The 14,685-nt window shown below is 40.7% G+C and overlaps 2 protein-coding genes across 16 annotated transcripts in view; both read left to right on the top strand.

Annotated features, from left to right (window-relative positions):
• Positions 1-10,971, top strand: part of LOC6546242 (serine/threonine-protein kinase mig-15) — a 31,428-nt gene extending 20,457 nt beyond the window's left edge. For 2 of the 11 annotated variants that reach the window (XM_026977961.1, XM_026977960.1), the window contains exons 7-18: positions 11-184; positions 746-766; positions 1,569-1,927; positions 2,358-2,517; positions 5,998-6,171; positions 8,006-8,611; positions 8,675-8,830; positions 8,900-9,067; positions 9,134-9,283; positions 9,343-9,477; positions 9,550-9,624; positions 9,689-10,971. In XM_026977961.1, the coding sequence (XP_026833762.1) occupies positions 11-184; positions 746-766; positions 1,569-1,927; positions 2,358-2,517; positions 5,998-6,171; positions 8,006-8,611; positions 8,675-8,830; positions 8,900-9,067; positions 9,134-9,283; positions 9,343-9,477; positions 9,550-9,624; positions 9,689-9,862 (2,352 nt within the window). In that variant the 3' untranslated portion in view covers positions 9,863-10,971. Of the gene's footprint in view, positions 1-10; positions 185-745; positions 767-1,568; positions 1,928-2,357; positions 2,518-3,457; positions 5,973-5,997; positions 6,172-8,005; positions 8,612-8,674; positions 8,831-8,899; positions 9,068-9,133; positions 9,284-9,342; positions 9,478-9,549; positions 9,625-9,688 lie in introns of those variants that run through there. The other 9 variants (XM_001971253.3, XM_026977964.1, XM_015157987.2 and 6 more) reach the window with 9 other exon arrangements.
• Positions 10,972-12,021: 1,050 nt separating this feature from the next.
• Positions 12,022-14,685, top strand: part of LOC6546240 — a 49,580-nt gene continuing 46,916 nt past the window's right edge. For all 5 annotated transcript variants that reach the window (XM_015157991.2, XM_026977818.1, XM_015157995.2 and 2 more), the window contains exon 1: positions 12,022-12,322. The gene's annotated coding sequence lies outside the window, so the exon portion shown is untranslated. The remainder of the gene's footprint in view (positions 12,323-14,685) is intronic.

The following is a 14,685-nucleotide window of genomic DNA, read 5'->3' as shown; positions in this document are numbered from 1 at the left end:
TTGTTTACAGCGCCAGCAGGTTGAGGAGCCGGGTCCGCCGGCACGGCCGCCACAGCGCCTGATCGTGGTGCCGGATCCGCCGCACGCCAATCGGCCATTGCCACCGACCCCCAAGTGCGGCGAGCCGGCGGGACAGACGCCGCAGCAACAGCAGCGCAACTCGCAGAATAACTTCAAGCCATCGGTGCGTATCGGGCGTAGATTAACAGCGAAAGGGCAGGGCCGATGTGGCGGCAATCGGGTAATCCGATCTCATGGGGAGGTCTCCAGGGCCAGGGCAATGACTGGCAGTCGAGAAAGCATAGCACCAGCTTATAGTTGTGAAATGTGTCCAAGGAGGCTCCATCTGTGCCCCGTAATTTGTAAACCCACCCGCCCTCGTTGTAGTTAGTTTTTAGTTTAACCCATATGTAAACCATGTAAAAGTCGATACCATGCCATATCTTATCCTAATTTATATCTCTTTTATTTTCATGTTATGTGCGCCTACATAATCTCTTAATATATATAAATATATATATAAATACCGTATACAAATATGCATTGATAAACCCGTATATACCATATGCGCAATATCTGTCGATTTATGATTTGACTCATGTGTACATCATCCCGTTGCGCCGTTAAACCAACGTATGATTTTCGAACCGCACACGATTACGCCTACAACAAAACAAACACTTGATATTATCAAACACAACAACAATCACGACTACTACTACTACTAAAACTACAAAAACAACAGTTACCACCAAGGAGACCTGAGGTATGTCCTACGATTTTCAGTTGAAGCCTGTCGCATCTTTTCTGTTTCGTTTACTGCTTGAGTTTCCTATAAAGTTTGCATACATTTGAGAATGGAGTGCGTTTCAGAAGTTCCGCCTTTTGATAAATGAGATAACTGGTTTCGAACTAACATATAACTTCAGGAACGCACTCTTCATTGATTGTTTTCCATATTGCGTAACCCCCAGAAACCCCCCTTTTGGACCTTAGTCAAAATTTCCAACACGGAGGTACACAAAAACCCTATTGTAACTCTCGAACCCCAAAACCAACACCTATTGCACGTGCCACTTTTGAACTAAGCTTCCACAGCGCCAAGTTTCCATAACTCAAGCGATTTGACTAACCCCCAAGTAGATTGATACCTGGAGCATAGAGTTTCCTGTGTGATTGATGCGTTTCTAATGCTGTTTCGGCCGAAACGGAACATTACATCCAACTAACGTAGATAAAGACTAACAACCGAGCTTTCTAACCGATTCTATGTAATGCTCTGCTGGATCCAAAACACCTTTTTGCCTGGCGTGATCGTTTGATCGTTTTTTTTATCTATAAGTACCGTGTCGGAGGAAAATCCAATCTAATGCTCTCTTACTTTTCGTTCCCAACCCCCTCGAAATGAATCGAAAACCCGAAAAACTGTGGTATCATGTGCAATTCAACACACACCCAACAAAATACACACAACCAACTACACACACACACACATACACACAAATCCTCCTGCCCCTGAAACGAAAACAACAAACGAAAAACAAAAAAAATGTATTGTAAAACTGTAGGATCAGTTGGATGTGTTAGCAGCACAATTAAGTGAATTGGGCGTGGTCTTCTCCCAACAGCCACAGCCGCAGACGGCCGCCGGTGGCCAGGGATCCCAGCAGCAGGCGCAGCCGGAGGCGCCGCCTCGCAACAATCGCCAGTCGAGCGGCCTGTCCTCCTCCGGGGGATCGGCATCCGGAGGCGGCGGCTCGTCCAAGCCGGCCGCCGCTCTGCCGCAGCAGTCGAACAATCATCTGGGCCAGCCGGTGAATCCACTGGATCCCTTGGACAGCAGCGATTCGGACAGCGAGCCGGATGAGCCCAACGATCGGGCCAGGAACGATGGTACCCTACTGGCCAGTGATCCGCCCAAGCCACTGTAAGTACGACCACAAAGAAGGGGCGTGACAGTTTGCAGCAAAATTCCACAAATCGAAGATGCAACCAAGTAGTTCACTATCAAGATTCAGTCGACGGGGACCGCAAGTGCAGATGCCTGTTAGCTATTGATCTCAATCAATATATTTCAATTCAAATACTCGTAATACTTGTATAACACAATCTATTTGCGGTCCCTGATTAGAAGCAACACATCATCTCTCTATTGATACTAACCCCACTTCACAACATTCTTGTCTCTCACTTATTTAAACACCTCATTGATTACCCGCCCACCTACACCTACACCCTTCCACCTCCACCTCCACTGCCACTCCCATTTCATTTCCATGTCCATTGTCAACGACGATTTGCCGCCCCTTTTTTTGTTTTCGATTTGTTTTTGGCTTTTTGGTTTTCGTTACGTTCAGACCCGAATTCTCATATAGGCCCGGCTTGGGACCCGTCTCGGAGGACGCCAATACGACAACGCCCTTGAGTCACGGCAGCGGTGGACCGCCCAACCGCCCACTGCCGCCCACGCCCGACGACGACGATCAGGCCGGCGATCGGACTTTGATCATGAAGCGCGTAAGTTGCACCCACCTCCTCAGAGCCCAGCTTCTACATGTATCCTTACATATGAGTACGAATCTTCGTTTTAGTTTAGTTATTAGTTTTGATTTTTACCACCGATGAGATGCCATTAGTGAGGGCTAGGCAGAATGAGCTTCAGGATTGCATTGCATTGTGAATCGGTGACAATACAAATTGTACAAATTGTAAACTAGCTTTTGCTGGGTTAGAGGTCTGCCAACCCGAACAAAAGAACCTACGATTACAACTTAATCAAAAACGGATAATATAAACTAAGTTCAACCTGGTTGTGGTTCTCTAAATTAAAGAGTTACTTAGACTAGCTTAAAATATTATTTGATTTTCCTACTAAATTTATATGAATTTGCATTAATCTTGATTTGATATAAACACATATATATTTTTTAATAGTTATTTAATGGCGCAAGCAGTGTGAAATCTTTTTCGTGAATTTTTCTTTCTTTGTACAAATTTATTTTCCAAAATTTTCGTTACCAACATTTTGTATATTTTGATTGAGCCATGTGTGATGTTGCATCTATATAAACATTAATGCACTGGTGCATAGAATGTTGACACGATCTATTGTACATACATGACTACGACTATATATGCACATTTGCACACACACCCCATATACATATTATATCTCTCGAATACCTGGGCTGGTACATATATTTCTGAGACAACTGATCAGAAATATATATATGAAACCTTGTGTATTCTAGTAACCTACCGGAATTAAGAGCAGAATTCATGAAAAACTTTCCATGCTGTGGTGGGTGGGGACGAACCAAGCTCTCTTTTAATCGATATTTAGATGCCTCTAAGTATTAAAAAACAGACCAACCTAACACCATTCTTCTCTTGCTGCGTACTTACTACAACAACAACAACTACTACTACTCCTCCCTGAACCTGAAATCCCCAATAGAAACTAGAGCAGAACATAAACCGCCTGCAAAAGTCCGCCTCCACATCGCAGGCCAATGTGACCCCGTCGCGTCGCGGCGATGAATCCAATTTGCTGAGAGACTGGGACTTTGATCGCTTCTTCCCCAAGAACGCCAACGGTCCAAGGGGCAGTGGACGGGGTAGTCCCACTACCACTGCCAGCCTGAGCCGCAGCTCCCAGCTGAGCACGCTGAAGGTGGACACGAAGCTCCAGAGGGCCAGTGTGGCGGAGGCCATCACCAGACCAGTTCCCAGGGGCTATCAGCCGCTGAAGGCCGAACCAAGTGCCAGCCAAAGTATTGCCAAAGAACAAGGATCAGGATCCGGCTCCGGATCGGGATCGGGATCTGGATCGGGATCAGGAAGTGCAAGTGGTAGCTCCAATTCCGCAGAGCATAAGCGCCAGGATTCGGACTCCCGACTGCCGATGAATTTTGAGCGCGGTTTTCGACGCGAGAACTCGGACTTCTTCCCGTTGGCCAAGAGATACTCGGCCGTATTCAGTGGTTCCACTGCATCTGGATCCACAGCGGGATCTCCCTCAGCACAGGCACTGCAGAGGTCCAGCGCTGTGTACCAAAGGAACAGCATTTACAACAGCAGCATCAGCAGTAAGAGCAAGGAGAATGCCCTGCCCGGAACGCCAGGAGCAGCTGCAGCAGGAACTGCCACTGCCACTGCCAGTGCCAAGCCAGGATCAACTGCAGCCACAACCACTGCCACCAAGGGAGCTGCTCCAAAGACCTCCAAGTCCCTGGGCAACTTTCACTTCCTGCGACCGCGTCGCGAAAAGACTGAATCCGTCATTGTGCTGCAAAATGCTGCCGTTCGCGCCCAAAGACAGCAGCAACTGCAGCAGCAACAGCAGCAGCAGCAACTGCAGCAGCAACAGCAGCAGCAGGTAAACGCTCTCAGCTCGCACCAAACAAGCAAATCAACAGAGAGGCAAACATTTATTCAAAAATGCTGCGAACATAACTCACCAAAAAAACAGAATATTGCAAACATAATTACTCCATTAAATTGTGTTTTGTCTTGGCGCCAGAAAAGTAAACCAAACCCGAACTACCAAAAAAGGCTGAAATTTACCATTTGGCTCGCTATATCCATACTCACCACATCCACACACACGCACTTTCAACTAATAGCTCGTAAATCAAATATTAAAACAATACACACCCATTGTTGCTAATCGAAAAACTGCTGGAAATGTGTAATACATTTAGGGGAAAGCTAAAAGATGTGTTTTTCTACTTTTCATTGCTTGAGCATGTTTGGTTTTATTTGGTTTTATGCTCGATTCGTTATTGCATTCTCATTTGTTTTGTATACTTTCAAAATCACTCAGAGCCCACGCCATTTTAGGACCTAAGCTAACCGCAACCTTAATTAAGACTATCTAATATGCTTAAGAACACTGATTAACAAATGCAAATAACCGGTAAACAATCGAGATCGGTAAACTAATCTGTATATAAACTAATCTGTATCCTAAACCCCGAAAAGAGGCAAAAGTATCGAATGCTAATGAGATCAGTTAATACCCGTAGTGCAGGTTAAAGCTATTCTCAACTTCCTGTTTAAATGTTAATAATACGGTGTCGATAAAGTTTTATGATTGAATTTTTGGTATTTTAGGCAGCTCAGGGATCACTTAAAAACAGTAAAACCAATTTAAATTAGTTAAATAATGAAATCTTAACGTATTTGGGTTTAATTGCTTCTTTGAGACGGCATAAAATATTGAACTATACGCAAATAAAAACCGAAATTTAGTATACACTTGTTTTTAGATTTGTAATAGCTTCTACTAGTGCTATTTATTAAATAAATCTCTACTGGCTGCCTCTAGTAACTCTGTAAATTGGAATGCTCTGTATCATCTGTAAACTCTACTGCTTTCGCTCAAAATTGTTTTAAAGCTTTTCTCTGAACAATGACAAACTCGAAATCAATTAAAAAAGTTTGCTGGTTTGGTATGCAAGAGTAAAAGTTTATTAAGAAACATAAACAATACACCGCCCCGTCTGAGAGATTGTTTTTGCAACTTGAGTCACGTTTTGCCTGCTGTGCTGAAACTGAAATGTTGCTAATTTAGAATAAGTGTTTAGTGTTAGCTTTAAAACAATTTTGAGGAACTCAGCGGACTCGATACCTAAATGTTATAGTGTTTAAGCTCTGTATAAAAGGATACACACACCCAGCACCCACAATTCTGTCTATATACCTGTACCTACTGTAAATCCATATGCGGCTAAAGTCGAGGCTTAGTAGTGGAGGGGTCATCATTAGGCAACCTCAAAGTGTCTCATTGGCATTCATTTATTTTGTGCTGCTGCTCTTGAATCTCTTTTGTACGTTATTTGACTCATTTCGTTGTTATTTCTGTTTCTCCTACTTTCTTTCCCCCCAAGACATTCTATAATCCCATTTTTCACTCTAATTCCATTGCAATTGTTTGAGAGCCTGCATTTATTCGATATGCTAACTCTGTACTCTGTACCATGTGTTTTCGCACAGAATCGAGGAGGCGGCGGCGGCGGCGGCGGAGGAGGCGGCGGCAGCAGCGGCGTGGGCGCCGATGGCACTGGATTGGGAACTCCTGGGACAAGGACCAGCAGCGTCCTGCCGGATCTACTCAGCCAGGCGTCGCCGGCAACGCCACCGCGCCATGATAAATCATCCAGTGAGGAGGTAAGTAATGTGCCCAATAAATACTCCACCACGTCCTCCTGTGTTTTTCGTTTTAATCGATTTTTCATTGTGTTTTTTGTTCGTAACCCTTGTGTCCACGTTGAGTTTATTTATTGTGATAATATATCTCGTTCAGGCCGATTCATGCCCATTATCTCTGCTAGGAATCATGGCTAAGAAAATAATATTTGAAGTTCTTCCGGTTTGATAACAGAATCATAAACAAGTCCATTATCAGTCATTAATTTTACAATTCCACCTTGAGTCGTATTTAATAACCAGTGAATCAGAACACTTTCGATCAAGGGAATTTTACTAACATAAACAAAAATATTCAAGTCCGCGAAATGAAGGTTTTTGCTTAGAAGTAAATTATATTTGGTAGCTGCTTTTTTTTGGAATACAGTTTTTTAGAATTTTTTATTTTGTCATTTTTTTACCCCATTCCTAACCCTTAATATGTATGTGACTAATCCCTAAGATATAGAACATCTTTAGCATAAACTTATCTCTTTGACGTGGAGCAAAGTTAATTACGAGAAGGGTAAACAATGAAAATTGGTCGAGAAATTTTGAAAATACAAAGTAACTTGCATGCTCGTATGAAGCTCTCACCAAGTGCATGACTGAGTAAAAATGATTTATCAAACACATCAAAAAGTAAAGATCCAAAACGTTTAAACAAATTTCTTCTTCTTAATTGTGCTTTGTCTTTCCGCAACGTTTGAGCTGATGGCCACTACGATATATTCTAACAATTTACAAATTACCAATCAAAAACAAACAATCAAAACATTACAATAGTAAGTATGAACGAATAGTCCCCCCACCGACAAAATGCTCTTTATTTTGTATAATTTGCTCTCTTAAAAAAAAAAAACCAACAACAACCCAATAAACAACTACCAAAACAAGAAAATACGTTTGTGTATAGCTCTAATTTTCTCCATCTTATGATTTTTCATCACATTTTCATAATGTGCCATATAATCTGTACGTGTATAGCTAAGTTTTCTTTAAAGGACATGGAAATCTGAAAAATAATTATTGCACATCTCCACAACTTTTCCCAACTCCAGGAACACCTTTCAGTGTTATTCTGTCAATCAAATAAATGTATATATACTTATTTAAATTTCAACTTTTGTATTCCCTATGTCTTTTTTGCGTTGTATAGCAGCCAATCTTTTGTGGCTAACGTTTCGTCTACTATACACATTACACACATTCACATACAACACACACTGGGAGAAATGCTTCCAAAATATTATCAAAACACAACATATTTTTAAAAGGTTTCTTCTTTTTACCAAAGGCCTCTGGGGAAAGATTAATCACAAATTGATTTTTAATTTCTTTTGGTTTAATCTTAACACACTTCCGCCTTTTTACCACTGTTAACATGGTCTGAGTTTCGGCTATATTTTCATTTGTTAGTCTAAGCATCCACACACAACACTTATAAGCACACAAAACACTTGTAATGCTCCCTATGCTCACATAAACCGAAGCACACACCCAATCCCAGCATGGTATATTATTTAATTTATCTTATTTTTAGTTGACATCTTAAGACTAATTAATTTTTCTGCACTTTTCTATTTTTCTTTTCTTTCTACATACAAAAACGTAAAAATATCGAATATCAATGAAATCCAAACCAATGAAATCCATTGATAAACAATAAACTATCGAAATAATCGAATGAAATATAAACATAATGAAAACATTGAACTGCCATAATCGAAACGTATGGATGATGAACAATCGATAACATACATAAATAAATTAATATATCTATAACTGAAACAATCGAACTGTGTTATCGATTAAGCAGTATCAAGCGGCCATCAGCTCTTCCGTGCATTCCACGCCATCGAAATCGTTTATCGCCAGCAGCGGAAGCGGCGGCGGTGGTCTCGGTTTGGGGGGCGGTACCGTTGTGGGCGGGGTGATTATCAGCAGCAATCACTCGCCTCAATCGACGATATCGCTCGCCTCCTCGTCCTCGAATTCGCGCCAGAATTCGCCCAAGAATTCGATCAGCAAGACGCGCTCCTCCAGCAGTATTACTAATCTCTTGCACAAATCTGCTTCTTCCTCCTCCGCGAACCTGCACCACCTGACGCCCTGCTCCTTGACGTCCTCGCCCTCGATCTCCAATCCGCTGCCACCGCACGCCTACGCCCTGCAACAGAAGCAGCGCAGTTTCCTGACCTTTGGCTTCGGGGCCGGCGGCTCTGGTCCCTCGCGACGGGAGTCGCACGTCAATGTCAACGTAACGCCCACTTCCCACGAGGCGGCCAACGATACGCCCGAGATCCGTAAGTATAAGAAGCGCTTCAACTCGGAGATCCTGTGCGCAGCGCTGTGGGGCGTCAATCTGCTGATTGGAACGGAGAATGGTTTAATGCTGCTAGATCGATCTGGCCAGGGCAAGGTGAGTGATTAGTTGCAAATAAAATCAAGTTCCCTTCTAAAATGCACCATTATGTTGCCACAGGTGTACCAGCTTATCTCGCGACGCCGTTTCCAGCAAATGGAGGTGCTAGAGGGCCAGAACATATTGGTCACCATATCCGGCAAGAAGAACCGAGTGCGCGTCTACTACTTGTCCTGGCTAAAGTCGAAGATCTTGCGCACCGACGGACTCTCCGATGTGAGTTTTAAATTGTAAAATTGCCAAATCATCCATTCGACTGCTAATTCATTATGATTTCAACTACAGCAAGTGGAGCGTCGGAACGGTTGGATTAACGTGGGTGATCTGCAAGGTGCTGTACATTTTAAGATTGTCAAATACGAGAGGATTAAGTTCCTAGTGATTGCATTAAAAGACTCTATTGAAATTTATGCATGGGCTCCCAAACCATATCACAAATTTATGGCATTTAAGGTGGGTCCCCCTTCTTCTACATAAGTTTAAAGAAAGTGCTCAGTTGTCATGGTTTTCATTTCGTAGAATTTTGGTGAACTGGAACATCGCCCGCTTTTGGTCGATCTCACCATTGAGGATCAGTCGAGACTGAAGGTGATCTATGGCTCCGCCGAGGGTTTCCATGCGGTTGATTTAGATTCAGCTGAAGTATACGATATCTATCTTCCCAAGCATGTAAGTTGGCCTGATTCAAAGTGTCGTAATTGATTACTCAATAATTATTACTTCTGCAGACTCAGGGTGCAATCATTCCGCATTGTATTGTGGCGCTTCCCAACTCAAATGGCATGCAATTGCTGCTGTGCTACGACAATGAGGGCGTCTATGTGAACACAGTGGGCCGCGTTTCCAAGAACATTGTACTGCAGGCAAGTCATTGGGGAATGCTCCCACCTATTAAGTTGGCCAGCGTGTTAATACACTTTTTTATTCCCTTTTAGTGGGGCGAGATGCCCACCTCGGTGGCCTACATTGGCACTGGACAAATCATGGGCTGGGGCAATAAAGCAATAGAGGTGAGTGAGCCTGCTCTTGGGACCTCGAGTAATTATTTTAATGGCTTTTTCCCCCATATTACAGATACGTTCCGTTGAGAGCGGCCATTTGGATGGTGTGTTCATGCACAAAAAGGCGCAGCGTTTGAAATTCCTTTGCGAGCGAAACGACAAAGTATTCTTCAGCAGTGCCAAAGGTGCTTCATCGTGTCAAATCTACTTTATGACGCTCAACAAGCCGGGCATGGCCAATTGGTAATCGAATCCAAACCAATCCAATCGACGATCGATGATCTTGGCAGGCAGCCTTCGATCGACGCCCAGCGATCGATTTGCTCAACCGGCAACAAAATCAACCCATAAACATTTTCTTCTTATTTTACCACAAAAGGAAAACGAAAATGAAAGTATCTAACGCGAACACATAAAAGATAATTAGCTGATTTAAGTGAAGAGTGCATAACGATTAAGTGAGATATCCTAAACAAACACACCAACAACAACAACACTCAACAACATACCAACAACCCGAGGTCATGAACTTGTGCTTATGAAATTCACCACGACAACGTTTCAATTAGTAAATGTGCTAAGAAAACTCGATCAACACGAGCCTATATATATATATATATATAAAATAATCTACTTAATATTTAGAAAAGAACATTTCAAGCTCACTCGTCGAGGTTTTTTGTCAGATCTGGTCAGAAAAAATCGCAATTAAAGCAATTCGTATCCTCCATCCTTTCGATGTATGTATATTAACGTTACATAACTGAACACTCAGCACACACGATTCAGATTCAGATTCATTTCAAATGTCGTTTCACAATTGTGTATGATTTCGCTTACAAGTTAAACTTAAGTTGAAAGCCACCAGCGCAGCATATGCCCGCAAAACATACAAGTATATCGAATTTTCAGCACAAAGCCGAAAATATAGAAGAAAATATATGCAGTTAGTTTTTGTTCTTGATATTATCAAATAGAATTTATTTGTGCGTTTCTGATAAATACGTGTTAGTGGAGAGAGCTAAGGAAATTTATACATTTTATGGAAATGCAAATGCAAATGGAAATCGAAGCGAAGCAAAGCAAACAAAACAAAACCCACATAAAACGCCATTGTAAAAACTAAGTGATAAACAAGTAAATAATTGATTAATGTAAAATAAAGCCGTAAGCGAATGCGAAAGCGAAAGCAACACAAATCCAAGCAAGCTTGCAACAATTGAGGATATCCAACGGAAATATATAAACGCACCATGACGTTTGCGAGGAGAGCTACCTTAATAACAAAAATTGGAGGGAATTACAAAACGAGAACCTAGTTAAGCTGCATTTTTTACTGAACTTTTATACAGAGCCAAGAGAATGATGAAAACAAAAGCAAAAATAACGGATGAACGAATCGAGGAGGGAAATTAAACCAAAATTCTATAAATCGTAGCATGTTAAAATTGATAACCATCTCTCCATCTCCGCTTGTTGTACTGTGTGCATTTCTTTGTGTTTTTACTAGCTTCAATATCAAAAGTGGTCACGTTGCAATATCTCTATATCGAGTGCATATAGAACCTCGTCCCCAACTGGCGCACATTTAAGCCCCCAATGAACACTAATTCTGCCTTATTTTATGTTGTTTGCGTGATTTCGCCCCACTCCTTCTCTTCCACACGAAAAAAGTCTCATGAAGAAGTATATTTAAAATATTGTTTGTTTTTGTGTTATGAAATGATTGTACGCCCCGTATTTAGTAATGTTCATCCAAGCAAAATGGAAAGATAAGTGCACTAAAATGCACATCTAAAACAACAAAAAAAGAATAAAAGAATTAGTAATAAATGCTTACTTTATTTCTAAAATAAAACAAGTAAAATGGTACAGAAATGAATGTAAATCTAATTATTATATATATATAATCTCAAAATTAAAAAACAAAAATACAACAAAAGATCTGCATTTTCTTTCAGGGTTGGTCTCGAAAATAACTTTTCTAAACTTTTCATTGGATTGCTTGAGTTAACAAACGACACCTCACAATTTTTACATAAATGTAGAGGGTCTCGCAATGGTTTGAGTCTTTGCTATCACCTTACATGATTTTACACAAGCCCTCCAAGTGAAACTACTAAAGAGAATACTAGATATTTATTATAATTGCTTTAAATATTTATTTAATATCCATATAAAGTTAAAAACTTGCTTGAATTTTTAATCTTTTTTCAAATCAAAATTGATTCTGATTTATTAAGTAAGACTGGAGCATTTATTAAATAGGCTTTTGTAATTCAGAACACACACTTTTTGAAATGCCGCGCCGATTGATCGAAAACATTTGAATATTCGATTAAATGAACATGATTAGTGTGGCCGCATTTGCAGCCGTGCAGAAAAATCCCATAACGCCATGGCACATCACCGATAGTATCGAATAACCGTCCACTATTGTACCAGCTCTAAAAAAACAAAGCAAAACTAAAATCGGCCCGAAATTCATGCGAACCGGACGCGTTTTCGTCGCGAGTTTAACCGCTGCAAAAATATCAACAATAAGTATAAATTGCCGCGGGTACTAAGTTCACATGATGATCGAGTGATTTTTTTAATTGAACGAATAGCGTCAAACGAAACAGGATATATTCGAGTGTTCCCGGTCGCGAGTATTTCAAAAAGGATTTGTGTATACCGAAAGGGCTAAACAAAAAGCTTTTTAAAGGTAAATCCCAGCAAAAGAGTGCTAAATGGAGTTTAGCGAGAAGCAAATGTGCCGGAAATAAAGTACAAAACAGTGCAAATGAAAATAAAAAGACGCCGACTATATGTGTATAAGGTTCATGTGTATGTGTGAAAAAATCCTGGACAACGCCACTCCTTTTGCGCAAAGAAATTTAATAAAAAAAAAACGCAAAGAAGCTGTATATAGAGAGCAAAACGAAGCTGCGCCGGAGTTGAACAAAATACGAAATGTAAATGGGGGTGAGGGTGCCAAATAATTCAGAGTTTACGCCAATATTTTGAAACGAAATCGCCATTAAATTCAGGTTCCGATTTTAGTGCAAATACAACGGTAAAACAATGAAATTGCATTTGGAGTAGCGGCATTTTTAAGGGTGTGTGTGAGTTCGAGTCCGGCCATCCTGCTCGCACCCTCTGCGCAGAAGCAGGACAGCGAAAAAAACCCCGAAAAAACAATTGCAAATTGCAGAAATGCGAAACAAATACGAAAATAGTTTCGGCCAACAGCTGGCAGGGTTTCAGACACCTGGCGAAAAAGCCAACATTGGACACTTAAACAGTTAAACGGTTCTCCTTTTTATGGTTTTTAATAACTGGTTTCGCAGAGCCTTTTCGCGTTGGTGCGAGCGAGCAGGAAGTATGCCCCAACCAAAGAACCGTTGATCGCAAAATGCAACTGCGATCGGGTGAGAAAAAGGCAGAGAGAGAGAGAGGGAGCGAGATGGAGATGGAGATGGAAACTGGGTGATAAAAAAGCATAACATAACAAAACCAAACAAAACGAAAGCAAGTGACTTTTGTTTTTCTTTTGTTGTCTTAGGTTCTGTTTGCATGTGTGGGTTTCTTCTGATAATTTCGCTATCGCTGTTTTGGTCTTATTTATCGCTGTTCTTTGTTTTGCAATTCTGCGAGTGTCCGCCATTTATGCAAATATGCAGAAATCACAATTCTATTTGCACTATTTCCTCAATCAAAAATCGCTTGCGAGGCCAAGAACATTATATTGTTGTTAAATTCAGCTCTTCGCGGGTACAATTTCACCCTCCTTTGTGCGTCGCGTGCTCTGCGCTTCTTTTTCTCATTTGTTTATTTTTAGTTGCGGAATTTCTGGTTACAAACCGTATTTAATTTCAACGACTTCCCTCTGTTGTGCTCCTTATTCTCTACTCCCTCTCCCTCTGGCTCTTCCTTCGTCTTCTTCTTCCTCTCTCTCTTTCTGCTCCTTCATTGTCTTGCAGAAACAGTTGCGCTTCATGTCATTCCCCAATACACCGAGAAAAAATTTGCCATCTGATGCTTATCAAATTTTAAAGCCTTGTATGAAATAATATTTATTTGGATAATGAATGGTAGTCTATATTATATTCTATTAATATAGGGGAACTTCTAAAATGATAAACCGGATGTAACATTTTTTCCAGTGCGCTAAAGAAGGGCGCCCCAAAAGATACAATAAGGGGAGTTTGGAGAAAAACACAACAAGAAGAAGTGCCTGCCTTTGTTTTACGACTTCTGTGTATATTTATTTATAGTTGCTTCACTTTAATGTTTCAATTTTTATTTCCACACCATATCCATCGACAATTTGTCGGCGACTTTAAAACTCATAAAATGTCCAGATTTTTTCCGGCGTCATAAAACTTTCGCCCACGCCAGCGCAATTTGCATAAACTTAATTAGTCAAATGCAGGCACAAAAAGTTATTCAACAAATTATTCTTAATTAAAGAAACAGCCAAAGTCGTATAGCGTTTGACAGATTGAACATTCAAATGCGTTAATTTTCATGCAAATCTGGGTATTATGCTAATCGTTTTGAATGGCCAAAAGTTAGCTCTACCCCTTGAATATATAGTTTCACCATTTTGGCGTTTATGAAAAACTTTTGCAGCGGATTAAATGTCCCTGAAAATGCAACGAGTTATTCAAAAAAGTGATTTGCATCGAAGAAACAATCATATAGAAACTCAGATGATAGATCAAACATGAAATAGTTTTAATCTTGATTATGTGCCAACAGCTTTAACTTTTATTTATTGTTTCAAATTATAACGTTTTGTTTAAGGCAAATCTTGACATCTGTGGGCTTTAAAAGTACATTAATCTGTTAGTCAGATGAGAGCATTTAGCTTTTCAAACTAATGCCCAAAGTTGAAAGGCTTGAATTTATTGCTTCACATTTATGCTATTAAGTTTACTTCTGAATCTTGTCTCACCTATTTCCACCGAAATCCAGATCGCAGATTTGTGTGAATTAAATTAATCAAATGCAGACATACAAGAGTATAGCAATTCAAGAGATTGTTCTTAATTATAGAAGCAGTCAGAGACTGTTTTCGTTTAA

The sequence above is a fragment of the Drosophila erecta genome, unplaced genomic scaffold, assembly GCF_003286155.1.
Source record: "Drosophila erecta strain 14021-0224.00,06,07 unplaced genomic scaffold, DereRS2 tig00000021-arrow-pilon, whole genome shotgun sequence".
NCBI classification, from domain to species: domain Eukaryota; kingdom Metazoa; phylum Arthropoda; class Insecta; order Diptera; family Drosophilidae; genus Drosophila; species Drosophila erecta.
The sequence above is the reverse complement of the archived record's forward strand: the minus strand, read 5'-3'. Positions and strand labels throughout refer to the sequence as shown.